Raw genomic sequence first — 22,223 nt, forward strand, 5'->3', positions numbered from 1 at the left:
ATGTGTACAGGAGCAGTGTCAGCTCTTTTCTTTTTATCTCCAGAAAGGAGAGTGTTTTGAATGTCTTGTTCAGAGATTTTTAAAAGGGAGGCTTTAAAAGTCTCCCATTCTTCCTTAGAGGAAGATGCAGTGGGAAACTAAGGATAACCTGGCTCCTTAGATCTTGATCCGTGCCTCTTCAGCTTCCTTGAGACAAGGGTGCTCTGGAAGATAAAGAACGGCTCCTTGAATGGTTGTTGTGCTTCTTTTTCTTTTCATCCAACCCAAAATGCTGATTGGAGACAGGGCACCCAGAGTCTGTTTTTTGGGGGCAACAACCTTAGATTTTATGAGGGTCGTATTTGATGAGGCCATGAAGAGTCTCCTAGCCGTTCCTTAATGGCCTTGAGTGTCATGGTTCGAGAGGATCCACGTAAGATCTTTCTTCATAACGTTTTGAGCATATGCCCTGGATGGGTCATGATGCAGTGGATGGTAAGAATTAATTACCCTAGCACCTACAAGGGTCATGTGTTCTTCGATCGACAGGGAAGCTGGCAATGCTAGCCCCATGGGAAATGCATGCTGACTTAATGGACTCCTAAATGCCAGAGCAGGGGACATTCAAGTTCAAAACATGTTCCTTTTGGGGGTTATCTTGATATTTCCTTGCCCAGGAAGTGTGGTAACGACAGGAATGTACTGGGCCTCAAGTTCTAGAGAAAGGCTGGGAATTAATCCAAGGGTCTTGCTAGTGAATGCACATGTTTACACTGTACCACAGTTTCATTAGTCTTTGCAAGAAGAGAGAGCGGCCACCGAAAAGGGAAGACAGAGAAGTGATCATCCATGTTTTTGCAGAGGACTGCAGCCAGGCTGCGTATGATGTCAGGTGACACCTGTACCAACCACACCAGAAGATAGATTTAGATATTTAATGTGCAGTTATTGTGTCCCAAAGTAAGGAATGGTACGAGTATACTTCTGCATGCATCTGATATTTAACCACAGCACAACCAAGCTCATTCCATAAGGATGTGTTATTGTTCCTGGGCTCAGTATCCCAATGGGTTATTTTCTACTTTGTATGTGGGCATTAACATCAGTGCATAGATGCATAGATTCTAGCTCAACTACCACCTTTGAAAAGGAGAAATTTCTTACCGGTAATGTTCTTTCTATGGATTCTTCTCACAGAGATTCCCCATCTTCACAGATATCCCTTAATTTGTCAGCTGCTCAGAAAAGTTCGACAGGGGGCTTACTGCAGCTCGACTATGTCTTGGCCAACTCGTGCCTCAACCATGCCCCTCCTTGGCTCTCATAAAGAACAGAAGACTACTGAAACACCTCCAACAACTTTTATTATTTTTGCGGAAGAAAACCAATAAACAAAGTAACTCACGGCCAGTGCATAACATATATACTGTATACATTTTTTTTTTAAAACAGAAGCAGCTCTGAACGCTATCTCTTCCCCTATTATTCCCAATTTAAGAAGGTGACAACAGACACGTCAACGAGATCATCATAAGCTTCCACGCTGGGAAGGTCGGGACGGTGAGGAATCTGTGGAGCGAAGAATCCATAGAAAGAACATTACCAGCAAGTAATTTCTCCTTCAATGATTGCATCCACCCATAGATTCCTCATCTTGATAGATTCCCAAAGCAGTGCCCCCATCAGGAGCAGGCAATGGAAAGTAAATCAAGAAGCTCTGCAGCACTGCCCTACCAAAACGGACGTCAGTGCCTCGAGCCACATCGTAGCTGTAGTGTTTGGCAAAAGAATGCCACACCACCCATGTCGCAGCTCAAGAAATGTCTCTCACAGGCACTCCTCTCTGAAGGGCTGATGAAGCCGCCAAACCCCTGGTGGAATGAGCCCTCAGACCTGGAAGTACTTCTTTAACCGCTCTCCAGTAGCATTTCGTTATACATCCAGTAGGAGATCGTCTGTTTTGCAACCGTACGCCCCAGGCTAGATCGTGAGAAAGCCTAGTCAATCAGGGCGGTGTTGGAGCTGTGTTCTTACTAAACATGACGGCCGCGTTCGACACGGTTGATCATTCTACTCTGATCTCTCGTTTGTCGAGCACGGGCCTGGGAGGCCAGGTATTGAACTGGTTTGCAGATTTTCTGACTGACCGGTCTCAATCCATCTTTTTACATCCGTTTTGCTCTAAGTCTATCGCATTGTTCTGCGGAGTTCCGCAAGGATCTGCGCTATCTCCTATTCTCTTCAATATTTACATCTGCCCTCTTCTCCTTCTTATCATGTCACATGGCTTCCGTTTCTATTCCTATGCAGATGATACGCAGATCTTGGTACATTTAGATCGCTCTCGTCCCGGAATGGCGGCCCGACTAAGGAACTGTCTTGAGGACTTGGGTGCCTGGATGGCAACTAACTCCCTTAAACTAACTGGCAGCAAAACAGAGGTCCTGGTGGTCGGGGCAACCAGCCCCCTCAACTATTGGACCCCTAACTTTTGACCTACCACTCTTGGCCCATTTCCTTCACCATTCCCTTACAGTAAGAAATGTGGGGGTTAAGTTCCCATCTTTGCTTATGATGACTGATCAGGTGGGCGCAGTCTGCAAAGTCGGCCACTTTAAACTACGTACGCTGAGGAAGGTTCTCCCCTTTATCCCTGATCATCTCCATGCCCCTGTATTAGGAGCACTGGTTCTTAGTACAGCTGATTATTGTAGCTCGCTGTACTACAGCCAACCTCGCTACTTGCTAAATCATATTCAAATGCTCCAGAACGCTGCAGTTCGAGCAATACTCCGTCCTCCGGCCCGTACTCATATGACCTCACTCCTGAAACAACTGCACTGGCTTCTGATTGAACAACGTATCCTGTATAAATCTATGTGCCTGATTCACCGAGCCTTCTATAAGGTGGGAGCAGAGTATCTACAGGAGAAATTCGTTCATTATGTCCCTGCTAGTCCCCTACGCTCACAGGCTGTCCTACTTCTCTTGGTTCCCCGTGTTAAACGAGTGCAAACTGGCGGTCGTGCCTTTTCTGTGGCAGCCGCTAAAGCCTGGAACCCACTGCCTTGGGCCCTTCGTGCGACCTCCAATCATCTAGCCTTCAGGCATGCCCTGAAGACTCTTCTTTTCTAATCTGGTTTTGCCTCACCTGCTCCTCCTAGCCCCACGATGCCTTGGGCGTATGTTGTGCTTTATAAGATCACATAACATAACAAAGCCAAAGATCTCCGAAATGACCGCCGAGCAAATCTCCCACTCACGGGAAATCGAACTCTGCCTGTTTAGAGCATTTGCCAACCTCTTCTCCACCCTCGTCAGATGTGCTGCTGAGACAGAGATACCATTCTCCAGTAATCAGAACCATAGACACATGGCCTCCCTGCACAGGGACAGGGTCTGCACACCTTTCTGCTTTTTGAGGTAGTGCATGGTCACCACGTTGTCTGCCCCTTTCGGGGTAGGATCAAGACTGATTTGTAAATGGTCTTTCCCCTTCTCTAATGGTTTGGCAGGCTGAAAAACGATGGTCTGGAGGATTGCCCAGAGCTGTGCCAGTGGTTATGATTTTTTAGAAACCTTCCAGCCATCATCATTTGTTTTGCTTAATTCTCTCAGAGTGGAATGGGTATGCCCAGATGTGGGTCACGTGCCTCCTGGGACTAGAGACCCAAGCTACTCCTCACTGATGACGCCCAATGAGGCCAAAACATGTCTGGAGATGCCTGTGGTCTCGTGCAGAAGGGATATGACATAGCAGTTCGGCCTGGACTGCTCCTTTCGGGGTGGGATCAAGCCTGATTTGCATATGGTCTTTCCCCATCTGTAATGCCTTGGCAGGCTGATAAACGATGGCCTGGAGGGTTGCCCAGAGCGCTGCCAGTGGTTATGATGTATTCAAAACCTTCCAGCCATCACCTTTTGCTAAATTCTAATAGCACCAAAACGTTTCCCCCAGAAAGATGGCGAGAAAGTCGTCATGGCTAGTCTGATGTAGCAAAGACTCTCCTTCTAAGACCAATGGCTGCTCACCTGAAGGTCTCCACAGTGGGCTGCCCAGCTCTGCAAAGAATCGTCCGTGGCCACCCGGACATCCGAGAATTGTGCCCAAAAGGGCTCCCCTGCCAACATGTTGGCCCTGTTCTTGCACCAGGCTAGGCCACTGCAGACCGACCTCAACATCTGGAGGGTATCCAACATCTCGGCTGAACACTGCAACAATTGACTCCTGAGAAACCACTGCACAGATCTCATCCAGAGCCTGGCCTCTGGCATCAGCAAACTGCAGAAGGCCATGAGGCCTAAGAGGCGTAGGAAAGCAGATGCTGGCAGACTGCTGGGTGCCTGGAAAAGATTGACCCTCTGTGCAATGCTGCCAACTCTGTCCTCAGGAGGTTAAAGCATTCCCCTCCTGAGGGTCGAGGACTGCTCCAATAAACTGGAGCTTCTGTGCTGGTGTAGTCTACAACTTCTTGAAATTCAGGGAGAAGCCCAGGCTGTGCGGAAGCACTCCAGTGTCCTCAAGGGGCCTCAAAACCTGCTCCGGGACCGACCTTGAATGGGCCATTTGTCCAAGGATGGGAATACAAAGACACTGGATCGCCTGAGGTGGGCCTTCACCACTGACATCAGCTTGGTGAATACTCTGGGTATGGAGGTCAGGCCAAAGGGAAGCCCATTGAACTGATACTGAGTGTCCCCAATGAAAACCTTAGGAACCGCCTGTGCTTTGAGTGGATTGGAATCCTGAAGGTCCAGCGACACCAGCCAGTCCTGGTATTGAAGAGCCTGGAGAATGTCCCTCAACTTCACCATCCTGAACTTGTCCTTCCTCAGGAACATGTTTAAGACCCAGAGGTCCAGTATAGGACACTGTCCTCCCCCTTTCCTAGGGACCAAGAAGTAGTGGGAGTACTAGTCCAAAACTCTATCCATGGCTGGTACCTCTTCCACGGCCGCGGCCATTGAACAAGGATGATGCCACAAGCTCATGATCGCGACTGCAACTGCATTGAATGGCAAAGTCCTTTCCTTCTGCGGCCCCATGTCGAGTATATTCTCCAACTCGTATTGATGTAGCGGCTTAGATGGAGTGCCAAGACCAAGAGTGACAACCACCCTCTCGGCTGCCTTGCAGTACTGGGGGTTTAGGTTTGCGTATTGGGACACTTGCTGCAACTCGACGTTGGGGGACATTGTCTAGCCTGCTCGCGTTTTGTGCAGCCTCTCCACCAATTCAACTAGACTCACATGTTGGGCCATTAAATCAGGCAATGGTCCCACATCTGCCCCTATCAGGGGTTTCATGCCGAAGGGGATCGGGTCACCTTCTTTGTCAAAAATCGTTCACATGGATTCAAAGAAATCCGATCTGGACTCCGGTACGTAGCCTCAGTCCTTTGGTTGTTCCATCGAGAGCAGAATTTCAACATGGCCTGTCGCCGACACCTATGGAGGAGACAGCACTGATGCAGGCTTCCTTTGGACTGAGCTTGTGCTCGGGACACTGGACCTCCCTTCGCAAACCTGTGCACCTGACTAACCGGGGCGTGGTCGGTGCCGAAGTTATCAACGGCATCAGAGGCGAAGCCGTACCCACGACGGCCTTCTCGTAAACCTGCATTATCTGTTTCTTTGACTCATCCCATTCCTCCCCCTGCGCTTCTTTTTCTTATGAGAGGAAGGGGAGAAAGAGTGGCGGGACTGGCTATGAGAGTGCAATCACTTATTTGATTTTTTCTAACATCTACCCCCCCTTTCCTTCTCGGAAGTTGGTCCCTCAGTGTCTGAGCCCAAGGACCACGAGGCCGACCTAGCCAGCGTTATGGAAGGGGGCCTTCCAAGCTCCAGTTTTGCTTAGCACTCACTCACCGCTTTCGGGTTCAAGGCCTGAGAACCGCATTGCAGGCAAAAAACTCATTGTGACAACGAGAAATCCCTGACCCACAGCATATCAAGGGAAAAGCTCACCGACCCTTGAGGGGAAAGGGGATGCAACAATCAAGGGGTTTTGAAGCATTTCACCTGTATAACCGGGCCCATGGGGAGAGTGTAGCCATGGATTGGCGGGCAGAGTCAGGTGAGCGTTGAAACCAATTTGGGGGGGGTGATAAACCGAGGAGGAGAACAGTAGAAAAGAGAAAGGAATGGATGTGAGAGTGTGGGTTCTGTGTGGGAAGTCTGAAGAAGTGGATGCAGACCAAGAGACCAGGCAGAGGAAGGATGGTGGAGAGGAGTGCTGAGGAGTTGGTGCAGAGTACAGGTGAGGTATTGGTTGTCAGAGGGAGTGGTACAGTTTTGTGAGTGTTGTGCTATGAGAGGAAAAGAGTGCATGAAAGTGATTGGAGTGAGATGGGTGAGAGGGAGTAGGTGCTGGGTGAAAAGCCGTGAAGAGGGAGGCGATTAGAAGGGTGAGTAGAGGGGTGAGGTAGGGTGAGGAGAAGGGGGAGTGGAAAGAGTGTGTGACCATCAGAGGGACAGAAGAAGAGAGAGAGAGAAAGGGGAAGACAATCGGACTGAATAAGAAAGGGTGCAAGAAGGGGGGGAGTAGAGTAGACGGAATAGTAAGAGCAGCGAAAGGAGAGCATCGAAGCGGCTGAAAGGACCAGCATGTCCGACATTGGCACAAATAGAAAACCACATCATTCTTGTTCAGAACACCTGGGGAGCAGTAGGTTATAGGCTAAATAATGCATTTGCCTTTAGGCCCTTACCAATTGCTAGCCTTAGGTAGTAGGTGTTACCGATTGCTGGTTGAAAAACCTGGGCTTGAGTCGGGAGAGCCCACAGGAGTTGAAGAGAGGGGAGCCTACTAGAAAGTCCTGCTCTGCAACCTAACCAGGATATAAGCGACACATTTTGTTACTGATGAAACAAAGAGCCTTGAACCATCCTTTAGGGTCTGGGATTTTGTATTGCCATCCATGACACCTGGCAGGACAGCTTGTGGCTTAAAGTTATTTCCCGGAGAGCCTGTGTGTGAAAGAAGCGGATTGATCTTCATCTTGAGAGCAGCAATCCCTATGTGCAATGTCAGCTATAAATAGATGCAGACAGTTTTAGGTTCTGAAATAGTAAGGGTTTTTAACATGCATTCTGAAAAGTGAATCATCTCTAAATGGGGAATATGGTTCTTAGGGTGTTGAAAAGGAAGGTTCAACAAAGCAGTTGTCCAGCGTATGAGATCAAAAGAGCTTTTGAGGTGTTGTTAGTTTTTAGCCGATCATGAATATTATAAGGTTGGGAAGTGGTCTGATGGGAAAGGTTACTCGTTCCAGAATTAAGGTGATTAGCATCAAAAAGAGACTCCATTGCAGGCACGTCTTGGAGAGAGGGTTCAGTAGAAAGTGGGTTATGTCTAAGTTGAGGGGCCACGTGAGGGAGACTGCAGGGATTTCGAAGCAAAGCCAGCCATGCAGTCTGACATAAAACTTTACACTTGACCAAAACAGGTAACCTGTGCACAGTCCACATGGCGGGGAGGAAAGGGTAAGAGTTGTAAGACCTACAGTCATTTGGACTATCTTCATGCAGTTCCGTGAGCAATACAAACAGGAATATAGGGTATTGTCTGGTCCAGTTTGGAGTTAACCAGCATGTCAACTTATGCTACATGACTGTTGGGAGCACTATACCGGAGGAGCCTTTGGCAGTGTCCGAGGCAAACGAGAACTCTTTATGTCACTGAGCCTAATTGAAAGTTCTTGCTAAATCGTGGAAGTCTGCAAATTGCTCTTTGGAGCAGCTGCTCCAAAGACAGCTCTCTGTGTCAGTACCCCAATTGGAAGGTGAACAGGTTTCTGAACTGAAAGATTTGAACAATGGTGTGAAGGCTCTTTAACGACTGAAAACTAAACAAACCCACAGTGAAAAATCACAACTCAATTAAAAATAAATCCCATCTTTGGACACTGAATTAAATGCAGTGATGAAAAATGCATGCAATGTGCTTGCTTTCTTACTAATTGAAGGAATGAAAACTCGGTTTTTATACTTGATGTATGACAATAATGTGCCCATGTCACATTGACAGGTTCCTGTGAATTTGTGAACTACTGAATTCAATTGTGCAAAAGAAACTGCTCAAAGAGCCATCTCATAAATAGTTAGACACAAACTTGCACATGACAAATCAACTCATCCTGGCAAGAGAATTGCAGTTCAGCGTCCTAATGATTAAGACACAAAAATACTGCAGTTCCCACAACTGTCAAGATATCATACCTTGGTGCTCCTCCAGGTCCAAATCCAATCGTCGTACTTCTTCATTAACTTGGTTAATTTTTTCTTTGATATCTGTCAACCTACATAAAGATGTTATAAACACAATTAAAAACATATTTATATAAGGTAATTTATTTCGATAGTCTCTCCAAAGTAATCTTAACAAACAATGCTAATATACTGAATAGTTTTCAAGCAATATTGTTCGGATTCAAAGGGTGTATGGAAGAGAACAAGTTAGCAAACCGATTCTATAGAAGCAATTTGCCAATTCCTCCATCAGCCTTCAAATCCATCTGCATTTAATTTCTTGCAGGAAATAAATACACATAACCTAGACGTACTATCCGTTTTTAAGTCGGCTGTTGGAGGTGGATTCCACCTTATTGACTATAAGGCCAGCACGGTGTGGGAACCCAAACGGAACCACAAAGGAGACTCTATCCAACCCTCAATGGCACCTGGCCTATCAGTTAGCCACAATATTTTCAGATGATGCCACATCAGGGTGAAAGTAGAAAGAATCTGGTGGAAATCTGCTGTAATACCCAGCACAATGATAAACAGTTACAAAAAAGTGACTTATCTATCCACAAAAACATATTTCAAATGTGTTATTTAGATTGTTAAAAGCCACCACGTAACGGGGTTGGAAAACACTGAACGAAAACAAAGACAGTTTAGACAGGTATGCTGAAAAGGAAAAGGGTGTTCAGAACGGTTCTACGTGATTTCGCCGACCTATTTTTGGTCGTGGTACTTTTCATCGCCGGATTTACATCGCCAGAAACCCTGTTTTTGTTTTTTTTTTATTATGGGGGGTTAGCCCTCCCATGCCCCCCCTTATTATTATAATAAAACCCCAACCCCAACAAAACACCCCCCAAAATAAAAAAAATAAAAAACGGGGTTTCTAGCAATGTAAAATCCGGCAATGAAAAGTACCATGACCAAAAATAGGTCGGCGAAATGCGTGTATACCTTCAGAACAGGGCCAACAAAGGTATACATCTTAGTGCAGCGCATTAAACATTTCTAGAACCTCATTCAAGAAGGCGAAACCACCAATGGCAGATTAAACATCCTTGACAAGGCGTGCCCTCTCTGATCACCTAAGGTTGTGTGTAGTGTGACAAAGTATCTTATCTTGTCTTATCTTGCAGGTAGATGGCGGGTTGGCAAAGGGATAGGTGCCTCCAAAAAGCCACTTGGAACTGGACATGGGAGGATTCACGGGCTATCTCGAACATGCCACCAACAGAAGGCAGAGGATCTGTTGTAGTTGTAGTAAGTGACGCAGCAGAGCTCGAGGAATGACATGAATAGAATGTATAATCTAGGAGGGAACAGAGATTCTGGAGTGAAGGACGGCTGAGGAAGGAGCGATTGTTACCTACGTGTGCCTATGAATACAAAGGTGCTTAAAGTAGAAATAAAGAAGAGTGTCAATCAACAGATTGAATCTTTCAGCAATGCACATACCCGATCAACTGGAACAGCGTGTGAAGAAGGCGGACAAACTCCTTCAATAGACACACAGCTTTAATTGCCATTGCAACAGCAAATGACTCCACTGAGGCACAAACCCTAGCGCAAAAGACTCTGAGTTGGGAGAAAAACCCTTGATGCAAGGAAGGCTCAGTTCACGTTCTGGCAGGAGCCGTAGCTTGTCGAAACAGCGGGCAGCACTCAGTGGATCTGACAGGATACTAGCAAGGAGCGGGAAGGCAGGAGTGGAAACAGGATTTTTAATGTATTTATTTATTTTATTACAGATGTTTGCCAGCTAGCTACATACCAACAACACTGGCCTGGTTGAAACCCCGGTAGCCAAACTCTCCCATGTCCAGAATGGCTGCTTTTCAGTGGCCGCACCTCAGCTCTGGAATGTCCTCCCACTGGATCTTGAGAGTGTGTGGGGCAATCTCGACTTTCAGGCACATGCTTAAGAGTCTGTTATTTGAATAATTTCACTGTTTTGCTCCCCTTCTTGTTTCCCTGTCTTGGCTGACTTAATTGTTCTTAATTTCATTTGTTTTGTCTGTTTGTCTCGTCTCTGCACTTCTATGCCATTGGGCGTGGTTCGAGCGTGCTACAAATAAACTAAAGAAATAAATAAAAACAGGGACATCGGATCTGTGCCAAAGCGGTGTTAAGCTTTTTGTAGGTTATGAAGAGCCTGTTCCTGCACCTCTCGAAGGGAATGAATGGTAGTTTCAGCAGCAGGTACTAGAGAAATTGTAGAAGATAGACAAGGTATCCATTCGTGGTGGAAACCTTAGCAATAAAAAGGGGTCATCTTAAGAGATGATTGAAAAGTATTGTACGAAAGCTCAGCTGTAGACACTAGAGATGCCCAATTATCCTGATTCTTTGTTACAAAAAAGTGTAGATATTGTTCCAAGATCCGTTTTAGCCTCTCTGTTTGTCTGTTAGTCTCTGGATGGTATCCTGAGCACAAGGCCTTCTTAACTCCCAAGGCCTTACACAAGGCTGACCCGAAACGGGACATATATTATGGCCCCCGATCTGAGATTATGACATCAGACAATCCATGGAGACGAACTATGTCCTTTAAAAAGTAGACACTCATCTCTGAAGCTGTTGGCAATTTCAGCATGACGGGGAAATGGGCCATCTTGCTGAAGGTAGCCACTGTTACCATTATCATGGTGCACTGCTCAGAGAGAGGTAGATCCACAATGAAATCGGTAGATATTTGTTGACAGGGTGATGTAACGTACATGAGGTACACAATGAGAGAGCATTAATGATGATTATTTGTTACAAGTACAACGTCCGTGAGTCAATACACTGGACATCCCAGCTCCCTTCTGCATCTTAAACCGTCACTTGCAGAACCCTCGACACCAACCATTCCAAGAACAATTACCACGCACCCAGCAACCAACAACAACATCACATCGTAAACAAACACCAACATGGCTACCGCCACAACCCTCTCAGCAAATTATGACACTACCTCCTCCCTTATACCTCTCAACACAACCACCCACTCAGCAACTTATGACAATTCCTCCTCCCTTATATTTATCAACACAACCATCATGCAAACACGTTCCTTCATCAACAATGAAAGCTTCCCCTAACACCTAAACGTGTGGCCAGCACGCAAAGGCACCCACAACCAGAGCCAAACCCAAAATTGACTCCAGCAAACATATCAATACACACTTCTTCCTCCCTTATACCTATCGCATCACAACCTCCAAACAAGATGAGAAAGCAAAATGAAAACTTTGCAGAAACACCAAAACGAGAAAACCAGGGAAAACCCTACCACAACAGATTCCTTAAACAAGAAAAGAAAATCACAACTGCCACCCAATGAAACATCAACACTGACAACACAGTACAAAACTCTCCAACTCACATGGAGAAAACCGTGGGAGGACCACAACGTAACATTACCAGGGACTAACCACCACCCAGAAAATAAACCACCCAGGAAATAAACATCCCAGCATAACAAACGCCAAGGAAGTAGGATCCGCCCAGCACCCTAACCACTACGCGCCCACAGCACGTAACACTACCAGGGGCTGACCAGCACCCGGAAAAAACACTGCCTGGCACCCTAACCACTGCCGCGCCCACGGCACATAACACTACCAGGGGCTAACCACCACCCAGAAATAAACATCCCAGCATAACAAAGGCCCAGGAAGTAAGGTCACCACCTGGAAAATACACCACTCGGCACCCTAACCACTGCCGCGCCCACAGCACATAACACTACCAGGGGCTGACCACCACCCAGAAAATACTCTGAACGGCACCCTAACCACTGCCAAACCGACAGCACCCAAAACCTCAATGTGACAAACACCCAGAACACAGGGTCCGCCTGGCACCCTAATCACTGCCACGCACTAACGTGCACCCGTATAATTACCACACTGAGAAACATCCACCACACAACCCAGAAGCAACAACAAACACACGTATAATTATCACATGAATGGTACATCCACTAAACACCCCATAATACATAAACCCGTAGCAACAAAATGAGTAGTTACAGAAATGAAATGACAACCTAAACAGCCCACCAGTCCACCCCGAAAGAATGGAACAATGAAATGTGTCCGACCACGACCAGTCCCAGAACACACCAAAAAAGGTACACATGCCCACCGTAGAATCCATAACCCACCTAAAAAGGAAAACAAAGTTAGTGCAATTCCATGTAAGTATAAAATCACATCATGTTGCGATAACACCTCCCCACATAAAAAAACGGGCCATGCCACACAAAGGCTACACACGACGCACTCACGCACCAACCAACCAAAAAGACCTTAACAACAACATAAAATCCAGTCTACAGTTCGGACAGGGTGGGATCTTCCAAACTAGCCGCTGTCATGGTCATCGGGCAAAGAACGCAACCATTAAAGGGCCACATACACAGGGGGCCCTGATGGACACAGTCCTGGTGCCTTTGGCGCTAGGCTCATGAAAAACAGTAAGCAAGGAAATGTATTTGGGACAAGAATGCTTTTATTATGGACATAGCACCTCATTTTGGGTACAAAGTGCATTCAACATAAGAACTCTGCTCTGAGTGGCTGCTGCTATTGGGTTGGCTTGCACGTGCTGTGGCAGGCAAGCCAGGCCTAGTGGGCGTGCCCACGATCACAGCGATATAAACTGCTCCGATCCCCGTGGCAGACGCTTCACGTTATTCTGCACTTCCATGCAGCGTAACGCTCACCGCCGCCTGGGACCAGACTTACCTTTGGAAATTCTGCTTCCTGTCATCATACTTAACGCCTGGGAAAACCTGCTCTCACCTGTGCGCGTCTTCGTTGATCCTGGCATTCACCTTCAAGTCTTCCGGAACGCTGACATCTTCATCTTGGCACCGCAGCTCATCATCAAATCTTCCGGAACACTTAAATCTTCATCTTGGCACCGCAAAACGATGCACTCCATCCGCGACAAGAGCACCTGCAAGTAAAAACGAAAGGCAAGGTTAGACACTTAAAAGACATTCAATTTAAGGTCACGCTACCACCAAACCTCGCGCTTTTCCTTAAACCATCACTTGCCTACTGTCAGACATTGCTGTTTCACCCATCGTCCACCCGGCCACGTTCCGCGCCCCCAGAGCTGCTTTTGGGCTGCATTTCCACCTATTGGGAAGAAAACAAAAGAGAAACATTATTCAGGAATTAACAACAATATTGGGAGCAATAATACAAAGACATAAAACGAGAAGAGGCAAAGAGAAAACAGAAAGGGAAAGAGACGAGACACATTGAGAGACACTTACTACCAACAAGGAGAAGCATAGTCGCAGCTGGACTGGACTATTACTTACCGGGGATCAGTGAAGGAACTAGGTCCCATCGACAAGCGCCCCTGACAGAAGTAGCAGGACGGAGAGCTTATCATCAATAATTAACAGGTGAGCCTTATGGGCCAGTACATGCCCACAGAAATCACGCCTTGGGGGGGAAGGGTTTGAGAGGTCCAATAGTCACAGATCAGTGCACTCACGTTCTCTCATATCCATGCAGGAGCAGTGTCACCATTTGCCACCGCTCAGAGCTTATCTGACGGGGGGTGATCTAACTCCTGGGAGGGCTGCAACCGTGCCCCAACGCCTCCGCAGAGACCAGGTGAGCGTAACAGAACGTGAAGCCTCTACGACTCTCTGCCTGGGTGTTATGGAAACTTCAGAGACAGACAATTGGCCCAATTACTGGGGGAATTACGGGCTGAAGTACATGATTCAAGGCAGGAACCAGTGCATTAAGGAGGGATCTTATTGTAACTCAAGAAAGAACTGACAACTTGGCAAGACAGCTGCTACAGGCACAAGCAGGACAGGTTCTCTTGCCTGGGATGGGCCATTCTTCCACGCCACACCAATCAATACCGGCTCAGGTGGTTCTTCCAGGGGCAGTGCCCCTAGCCCCGCCCGAACGCTTCATCAGCGATCCAAACAAGCTCGCCATATTCATGAACCAATGTCGCCTTCATTTCTTATGCAGACCAGGAGCCTTTCCTAACGATCAAGCCAAAGTTACATTCGTACTCTCATATCTAGGATGCAACGCGGCAGACTGGTCAATACCATTGGTAACTCCAGATGATCCTTTGCTTTGGGATTTTTAGCATGAGATTGAGAAATTGTTTGCCCGACATATTCAAGGACAAGCTCTGGACAACAAATTGTTGTCACTCAGACAGGGGAATCAAGATCTATTAACCTACATTGCAACCTTCAATCGTATCATAGCCTAGACCAACTGGCCAGAAGAAAAGAGAACTACGCTCTTTTATTGAGGCTTACGTTAAGAATTTAAGGATGTGTTGGCTCAGGTTGTGAACCCACCTGAGGGGTGTGCGGACTACATAGACCCGACAGTGCAACTTGATCATAGGTTGCAGAATAGGAAAATGGATCGAGCCAGAACAGCGGGGCGGTCAGTTTATGTGCGACTCTGTGAAAACCAGACCAAACCACATGAACAGTCAGAACCAATGCAAATCGGTGGATTACGGAGTCCCCTTACCAAGGCGGAAAGAGAGAAAAGAAGACAGCGACAGCTCTGCCTATATTGTGGTAAAGCAGGTCACTTCCTCCGTGAATGCCCGTTAAAACCACCCAAGAAAATAGTTGGAGCAACAGACAAAAACGACAAAGAAGAAGAAGTACAGGATTCGGGAAACTTCAATGCCCAGCAAGAGTAGGTTTCCACTTGTCGAGTGAGAAAAAGGAATCCGTGCAGACCTCACATCTAGTCCTTCCGGTACTTTTGGTGAATCATAAGCAACCATCAAAGATACATGCCTTGGAGGCGTACATCGACAGTGGAGCTGTGGGAAACTATATTGACCAAGATCTGGCTATCCGAATAGGCCTTCCACTCCAACAAAAGCAGAAATCGGAAAACATCACTGCAGTGGATGGTTCTCAGCTATCATCTGGCCCGGTGACACAATACACTGAGAAAGTCAAGCTTCTGTGTCAAGACGGGCATCAAGAGGACATTACCTTCGATCTCATCGGTGCTCCTCAGTTCCAGATGATATTGGGAATGCCTTGGCTGGGGACCCATAATCCTAGGGTCGACTGGTGAAAACGAGTTCTGGCCTTTCCTCAAGACTGTGCCGACACCTGTTACAACAAAGATGTCATCAACCTGAAACCAAAGAAAGGAATCGTGCTGTGCCTCACTGGCTCTTTACGACTTGAGAACCTGGATTACCAGGATGTCTTCCAAAAAGAGCAAGCCAACGTTTTGCCCCCACACAGAGCCTACGATTGCCAAATAGACTGCGTGCCTGGAGCCCAAATTCCCTGCAGCATGATTTACGCTCTAACAGAGCAGGAACACCAACATTTTAGAACTTACCTGGATCAGTACCTGGCAAACCGTTTCATCCGTCCATCCAAGTCCCCTGCTTCCTCGCCCCTCTTCTTCGTGTCTAAAAAGGAGGGGGACTTAAGAACCTATATCGACTACAGAGCGATCAAAACGATCACAGTAAAAAAACAATAACCCTTACCACTTATACCAGAGCTCCTGGATCAGGCGAAACACGCTCAGATTTACACAAAGCCGGATTTACGATGGGCCTACCATCTTGTAAGAGTCAAAAAAGTAGACGAGTGGAAGACGGCCTTCCGCACGAAGTATGGCCTCTTAGAATACCAGGTCATGCCCTTCAGGTTATGTAACGCCCCTGCGGCGTTCCAATTCTTTATGAATGAAGTGCTCCGTGAACTGTTGGACGTATGCGCACTTGTCTACATAGATGACATTCTCATCTACTCAAATTCCAAGGAAGAACATGTCGGTCATATCCGGGCAGTCTTGGAGAAGCTTCAACAACACCAGTTGTATGCCAAGCTGGAAAAATGTTTCTTCCATGTGACCGAGGTCGATTTTCTCAGTTTCATGCTCAAACCACATGGTGTACATATGGACACACGAAAGGTGGACGCAATCCTCCAATGGCCCTCACCAACATCCACGAAAGGAGTACAAAGTGTGCTCGGATTCATTCATTTCTATCGTCGATTTATACCTGGGTTCTAACAAATCATACACCCAATTACCTCCCTGCTGAGAAAGAACAAGAAACTCCATTGGTCCACAGAAGCTGAAGAAGCCTTTCAGAAGCTGAAACTGGCATTTACCACAGCACCAGTTCTTCGACACCTTTGACCAGACCTACCATACGTGGTGAAACAGATGCTTCAAATGTAGCAATGGGAGCAGTATTATCCCAACGGGATCCTGAAACAGGACAGTTACATCCCGTCGCATTCTGGTCCCGCAAATGTTCTGCCCCCGAATTGAACTACGCGATAACGGATAAGGAATTACTGGCGATTAAAGCAGCATTCAAGGCATGGGGACATTATCTTCTTGAAGCAAGACACACAGTCACCGTCATCATGGACCACTGTAATTTACAATACTTGAAGACCGCCAAAGCACAATCCTTGTGTTAACTTGGTTGGGCTCTCTTTTTCGCGGAATACGACTTTATTATCACCTATAGACCTGGAGTACAGAATGGAAAGGCAGACGCACTATCACGCATGAGTGAAGAAAAAGAGGCTTTTACAACATCCGATCCCGTGGCCATCATTCCCGAAGAACGAATCCAAACCAAGATCGCCACCACCACGTGTGTGGATGACTTAAAAAACCAGTTTGCAATCCCAGATGAATCAGTCAACACAACAGGAATGGCTTTTAAAGGGAGACCGGTACACCATTGAAAACAATCTACCATATTTTCAAGGATGCTTATATATCCAGGACAAGAAACTGCAAAATCAAATCATCACAAACTACCATGATTCATTAGTGGAAGGACATCCAGGAATAGCCAAAACTCAGGCTAAGATAAAGCAAAACCACTGGTGGCCAACTTGGAGAAAAGATATCGCCCAGTATATTGCAACCTGTAGTGTCTGCCCACAACACAAGTCTCAGAAGCAAAACCCTGCTGGCTTACTACGTCCCTTGATGGTACTGCCAGCACCTTGGCATACTCTGTAAATGGATTTTGTCACAGCTCTTCCTCCCTGCAATGGATACAACACCATCTTAGTCATTTTGGATTTATTCTCCAAAATGGCCCATTTCATCCCTCTGAAAGGACTCCCAACTGTGTCGACTCTCGCTACTGTGTTTTTAGAACAAATTGTTCGGTTGAATGGATTTCCATCAATATTAATATCTGCTCATGGAACTCAATTTGTTTCTGCCTTTTGGAGAAGGTGTTGTAAAATTGCCAAAATCGAGCTTCGGTTGTCCACAAGCCATCACCCTCAAATTGATGGGCAAACCGAACAAACTAATCAGAAGTTAGAGCAGTATTTAAGGTGTATGTTACAGCAATTCGAGGACACCTGGCAAAACATACTCTGGGTAGCCGAGTATGCATACAACAACTCTGTTCACACAAGTACTGGACAAACTCCATTCTATACTGTGCACGGAAGACATGCGCGGACATCAGTGTTTGATCCACTCGATACTTTGGAAATGCCAGCAATAAAAACCTTGCATAAAACCATCACTTCTTGAGGAAGTGACAGAACATCTGACTAAGGCCAAACAAAGACAAAAACTGTTTGCTGATCGGCACTGAAAGGAAGCTCCCAATTACCAGATTGGAGATAAAGTCTGGTTAGCACCCAGAGACATACCATTGACAGGATTAAGGGTCTTCCGCACCAGATACTTGGGCCCCTATACTATCAAGGCAATAATCAATCCTGCCGCCATGAAATTGGAGTTACCATCTCACATGAAGATTCACCCAGTATTTCATGTCTCTCTCCTCAAACTAATGAAACCTAATACACGGATTAGCCCTCCATCAGAGCACGAATTACTAGATGGGGAGCCGGAGTATGAAGTCAAATCCATCCTGGACTCCAACGTGGTTCGGTCCAAATTGTATTACCTTATAGACTGGAAAGGTTACGGACCTCAAGACCGAACATGGGAACGCAGTGAATACTTCCATGCTCCACGTTTAATCAGGCAGTTCCATCGCAATAATCCCACCAAACCAGGACCAGGAGGAGGACCACCCTTGAGAGGGGCCTTGAGGGGGAGTGCTGTCATGGTCATCGGGCCAAGAACGCAAACATTAAAGGGCCACATACACAGGGGGCCCGGATGGACACAGTCCTTGCGTCTTTGGTGCCAGGCTCACGAATAACAGTAAGCAAAGACATTTATTTGGGACAAGAATGCTTTTATTATGGACATAGCACCTAATTTTGGGTGCAAAGTGCATTTAACATAAGAACTTCCATTCACTAAAGCAGCCCCACGTGTACTCTTGGGTTGCCTTGCACGTGCTGACTCTCTAGAAGTAGCAGGGTTTGGCAGGCAAGCCAGGCCTAGTGGGTGTGCCCACGATCGCAGATATATAAGCTGCTCCGATCCCCGAGGCAGACGCTTCATGTTATTCTGCACTTCCATGCAGCATAACGCTCACCGCCGCCTGGGACCAGACTTACCTTTGGAAATCCTGCTTCCTGCCATCATACTTACCGCCTGGGGAAACCTGCTCTCACCTGTGCGGGTCTTCGTTGATCCTGGCATTCATCTTCAAGTCTTCAGGAACGCTGACATCTTCATCTTGGCACCGCAGCTCATCCTCAAATCTTCCAGAACGCTGAAATCTTCATCTTGGCACCGCAGCACGAAGCGCTCTGTCCGCGACAGCAGCACCTGCAAAAAAAACGAAAGGCAAGGTTAGACACTTAAGACATTCAGTTTAAGGTCGTGCTACCACCGAACCTTGCGCTTTTCCTTAAACCATCAATTACCTGCTGTCGGACATTGCGGTTTCACCCATCTTCCACCCGCAGCGTTCCGCGCCCCCACAGCTGCTTTTGGGCCGCATTTCCACCTATTAGGAAGAAAACAGAAGAGAAACATTATTCAGGAATTAACAACAATATTGGGAGCAATAATACAAAGACATAAAACGAGAAGAGGCAAAGAGAAAACAGAAAGGGAAAGAGACAAGAGACATTGAGAGACACTTACTACCAACCAGGAGAAGCATAGTCGCAGCTGGACTGGACTATTACTTACCGGGGATCAGTGAAGGAACTAGGTCCCATCGACAAGCGCCCCTGCCAGAAGTAGCAGAACGGTGAGCTTACCATCAATAATTAACAGGTGAGCCTTATGGGCCGGTACATGCCCACAGAAATAACACCATGGGGAGAAGGGTTTGAGAGGTACAATAGTCACAGATCAGCGCACTTACGTTCTCTCATATCCACGCAGGAGCAGTGTCACCAATTGCCGCCGCTCACAGTTTATCAGCAGAGGGAGAGGCCTGACCGGGGTGATCTAATTCCTTGGAGGGCTGCAACCGTGCCCCAACGCCTCTGCAGAGACCAGGTGAGCGTAACAGCCACGAAGTCCACCAAACGGGAATCAAACTCCTTCAAACGTTGCAGAATCCTACAACACTCACTGCAACAGTTCCTCGACCCACTGTCCATCGAATCACAAAAAGCACACAGGGATAAGCAAGCCCACTTGCTTCTGATGGCAGATGCAGCGTCGGAACCATCCCGGACGTCAGAGGCACACTCCTCTTAATAGCCCTGCACTCCGTTTCTTCTTTTCCTGAACAAAACCATGTCTCTGAACTGCCGGCAAGTACTTCCTTATCTTGAGATTCGCCTTGCACCAGAAGAACTCTACATGAGACGTCATCATCAAAGACGCCACCATCAGTCTGGCGCAAAGAAATGCACCCAGCCTGCAACATAGGAAACTCTTCCTCATAGACCACCACCTCGTCCGCGCTAGCCCCCTCTATGCCGCCACGATGTCGCAACAAACCAAAGGACTCCACAGAGCAATCGGTCGGAGCTGAAACACCACAAAGCTCCACGTCGCCCCAAACCTCTTCATCGCTGCCTGTCCATGAGGAACAGCCGCTCACAGCTCCCCCCAACCTCTGAGAGCTGTTCGGATCGCACCTCCTCAGCTACCATCTCTGCACCAGGAGCAGCAACCAACTGTTCATTCAGATGACCCGCTCCTATAGCGCCATCACACCTTCGGAGCTTACAGGAGACAGGCAAATTGTGGTACACAGCAGTTGACGAAATGCCCTCTTCGCTGAGAACCATGTCCAGATCAACAGATGGTATTCCTTGCATGCCAGAAACGGGTTCCTTTCCAATACTGCTGTGCACTGCAACCACAAACTGGATTTGCTGTGTTGGCACCACCCGGCCTACCAACACACCCCTTCAATCTGCAGACGGTGCCTGGACCAACCGACAACACCACTGTCACTCTTGCTGCCGGCACCGCCCGCCCACGCCTGGGATGTACTTTTGGAGGGCGGTGTATCGACCGCTACTGTCCCCTTCACGACAGGATCCTCTTTGCCAGTGATGTAACGTAGATGAGGTACACAATGAGATAGCATTAATGATGTTTATTTGTTACAAGTACCAAGTCTGTGAGTCAATAAACCGGACATCCCAGCTCTCTTCTGCAGCTCAAACCGTCACTTGCAGAACCCTTGACACCAACCATTCCAAGAACAATTACCACGCACCCAGCAACCAACAACAACATCACATCGTAAACAAACACCAACATGGCCACCGTCACACAACCCACTCACAGAATTATGACACAGGGTCTAGTTGGCAGCAGCAAGGAACGAAGTTTTCCAGGGTTAGCCTTGGTAGATGTTTTCACTTGAGCACAGACAGGGCATGAAAGAACAAAGAACTGTACATCTTGTTTGACAGTAGGCCACTAGAGCTGATGTAACAACAATTCCTGTGAGCGGCCACTTGAGTATCATGACATAAGAATATAATGCTGTGCTTGATGTATCGTCCCTGTTTCTTATAGAACAGCAAGCCATCCTTTCGGGGCATCACCATCAGGATTGCATGAGGTCGATCTGTTGTCTCTGTGGAGAACCCAGGATTGCATGAGGTTGATCCGTTGTCTCTGTGGTGATCCCAGACCGGATTTGATTCAGGAGTCTGTCCACCATACAAACTATAGCAGTACCAGAAAACATCTTCTCACAAATGGTGTCCTCTTTCTCTGATTCATGACCGTACCGGTAAAGGGCATCTGCCACCACATTTTTTGTTCCTGGCAGATATGTAAGCATAAAGACGTATTGAGAAAAATGTTTTGCCCATCGAGAATACCGACTATTGCAGCAGTCCAACATCCGCACAGCCTGAAGATTCGGTGGTCTGTTCAGAGTTCAGTACAATGTCATGCTTGTAACAAGAGGTGATGCCATTCTTGGCACGCCTTATTCATAGCCAGCAATTCTTTTTCTAAAACAGAGTAGTTATTTCCTGATTCAGACAAGGTTCTAGAAAAGAAGCCTACTGGATGTTCTTCAAAATCGTTCCTGCGCCGTTTCAGAACAGCACCTATAGCTTTGTCAGAAGCATCTGCTTCTACGATCAAAGGTATATATTGTGATCAGGTTGGACCAATACGGGAGCCGAAACAAAGGCTGTTTTACAGTCTTCAAAGGCTTGATTAACTGAAGAATCCCACTGATATGAAACTTCTTTTTTCAACAACCTGGTGAGTGATAATGCCAGAAAAGAGAAACTGAAGATAATATATATAATAGTTACTGACTCCCAAAAAGCTCTGGCGTTCGTTCATGGTAGAGGGTGGTTACCAAGCCAGTATTGCTTTGATCTTACGTGCAGTGCTCCAGATAAGATTTTGAGGTGGGAGTATTTTACTCCCTATTTTTAAACTTTGAGAGTAAATGTGGTTGTAAGAGAATAAAAATGACTTTTCTCCTTTGCAAGAGAGTAAAATGTATGTGGCCTCCAGCCGGCAGGTGCAAAAACTGTATGGAAATCATTACTATGCGGCAGCTTTCTGCATTGTGGCAGAATACACCTTTCATTATTTCTGGCCTTTTGATCTCTCCTGTATATATTTAAATGTTGAAAACACAAAAACCTAGCCAAT

At 46.9% G+C, this 22,223-nt stretch overlaps 1 protein-coding gene across 1 annotated transcript in view; it reads right to left on the reverse strand.

Moving 5' to 3' along the window:
* IFT74 (intraflagellar transport 74) overlaps positions 1 to 22,223 on the reverse strand; it is a 1,698,810-nt gene that overhangs the window by 586,251 nt on the left and 1,090,336 nt on the right. Inside the window, exon 13 of the mRNA XM_069630923.1 lies at positions 8,203 to 8,282. Within this exon, the coding sequence (XP_069487024.1) occupies positions 8,203 to 8,282 (80 nt within the window). The remainder of the gene's footprint in view (positions 1 to 8,202; positions 8,283 to 22,223) is intronic.

The sequence above is a fragment of the Ambystoma mexicanum genome, chromosome 6q, assembly GCF_040938575.1.
Source record: "Ambystoma mexicanum isolate Mex_15411 chromosome 6q, UKY_AmexF1_1, whole genome shotgun sequence".
Classification (NCBI taxonomy): Eukaryota; Metazoa; Chordata; class Amphibia; order Caudata; family Ambystomatidae; genus Ambystoma; species Ambystoma mexicanum.